Genomic DNA, 1687 nt, shown 5'->3' on the forward strand with positions numbered 1-1687 from the left:
CATGTTGTTCCCATTTTGCCCTCATGTTGTCCTCATGTTGTCCTCATGTTGTCCCCATGTTGTCCTCATGTTGTCCTCATGTTGTTCTCGTGTTGCCCTCATGTTGCCCTCATGTTATCCTCATGTTGTCTTCATGTTGTTCCCATTTTGCCCTCATGTTGTCCTTATGTTGTCCTCATGTTGTCCTCATGTTGTCCCCATGTTGTCCACACTTACTTTTTTATTTATTTATTTATTTATTTTAAATATATTTTTAACACACACACACACAAACGCTTACTGATTTCTTTATTTAGTTTTAATTGTCTTAATATAGTTCAATTTTTCTGTCTCAGGAGGACTCACTTGTTCTGTTTCCGCAGCAGCACCCGGATGTGGTTGAACTCGGGTCTCTCCGTGGGCTCCTCGGCCCAGCAGCGCTGCATCAGCTGACCCAGCTCGGGACTGTGGACCTGGGGGTCGATGGTGGGTCTGAGGCAGGGCCACTCGCCCAGAACCACCCGGTCCACGATCTCTGCAAGGGGGGGGGGGGGGGGGGGGGGGGGGGGGGGGGTGAGACACATGAGGACACCGCTCACAAGGAAACACATGTGATCTGGTCTTAGGTTTCTAAAGAATAGCAGCCATAGGAGGGTAAAGCTACTGTGTCGCTTTATGGCATTTTATGATATATACAATGAGTTTTTAGGACAGTGTATCTTATGACTTTTATACGACATAATATACTATGACTTTTATACGACATAATATACTATGACTTTATAAGACATACTAGACTATGACTTTATAAGACATACTAGACTATGACTTTATAAGACATACTATACTATGACTTTATAAGACATACTAGACTATGACTTTATAAGACATACTATACTATGACTTTATAAGACATACTATACTATGACTTTATACAAAATACTATACTATGACTTTATAAGACATACTATACTATGACTTTATACAAAATACTATACTATGACTTTATAAGACATGCTATACCATGACTTTATACAAAATACTATACTATGACTTTATAAGACATGCTATACCATGACTTTATACAAAATACTATACTATGACTTTTATACGACATAGGCTACTATGACTTTTATAAGACATAGTATGACTTTTATAAGACATACTATACTATGACTTTTATACAACATAATATACTATGACTTTTATACGACATACTATATTATGCGTGGGAACTGAACCAAAGTGTATTGTAGTTATCATGTGAATCTGTGCAACCTTGAGAACTGAAAGAAAGCTTTCTGACGAGGGGAACCAGACCCAGGAGTGTCGGCCCAGCAGAGTGAGATAAGATAAACTTGCAGCTGTGACTGTGTGAAAAGGAGAATATTGTTTCTTTATTCAACTTCAGTGAACTATGTTAAACCTAAACTCGCCTAATACACCCAGCTACAGCTCAACCAATAGGAAAGCAAATAATATGATGTACTAACCCCCATTTATGTAAAACAATGATATACTAACCCACATTTATGTAAACACTGTGACTTTATACGACATACTATACTATGACTTTATATGACATACTATACTATGACTTTATATGACATACTATACTATGACTTTATATGACATACTATACTATGACTTTATACAACATACTATACTATGACTTTATACGACATACTATACTATGACTTTATAAGAC

At 37.1% G+C, this 1687-nt stretch overlaps 1 protein-coding gene across 1 annotated transcript in view; it reads right to left on the reverse strand.

The window, feature by feature from the left end:
- LOC117945904 (atrial natriuretic peptide receptor 2-like) overlaps positions 1-1687 on the reverse strand; it is a 24231-nt gene that overhangs the window by 3812 nt on the left and 18732 nt on the right. Inside the window, exon 12 of the mRNA XM_034873637.1 lies at positions 345-514. Coding sequence (XP_034729528.1) covers positions 345-514 — 170 coding nt within the window. The remainder of the gene's footprint in view (positions 1-344; positions 515-1687) is intronic.

Source organism: Etheostoma cragini, chromosome 6, assembly GCF_013103735.1.
Source record: "Etheostoma cragini isolate CJK2018 chromosome 6, CSU_Ecrag_1.0, whole genome shotgun sequence".
In the NCBI taxonomy this organism is placed as follows: Eukaryota; Metazoa; Chordata; class Actinopteri; order Perciformes; family Percidae; genus Etheostoma; species Etheostoma cragini.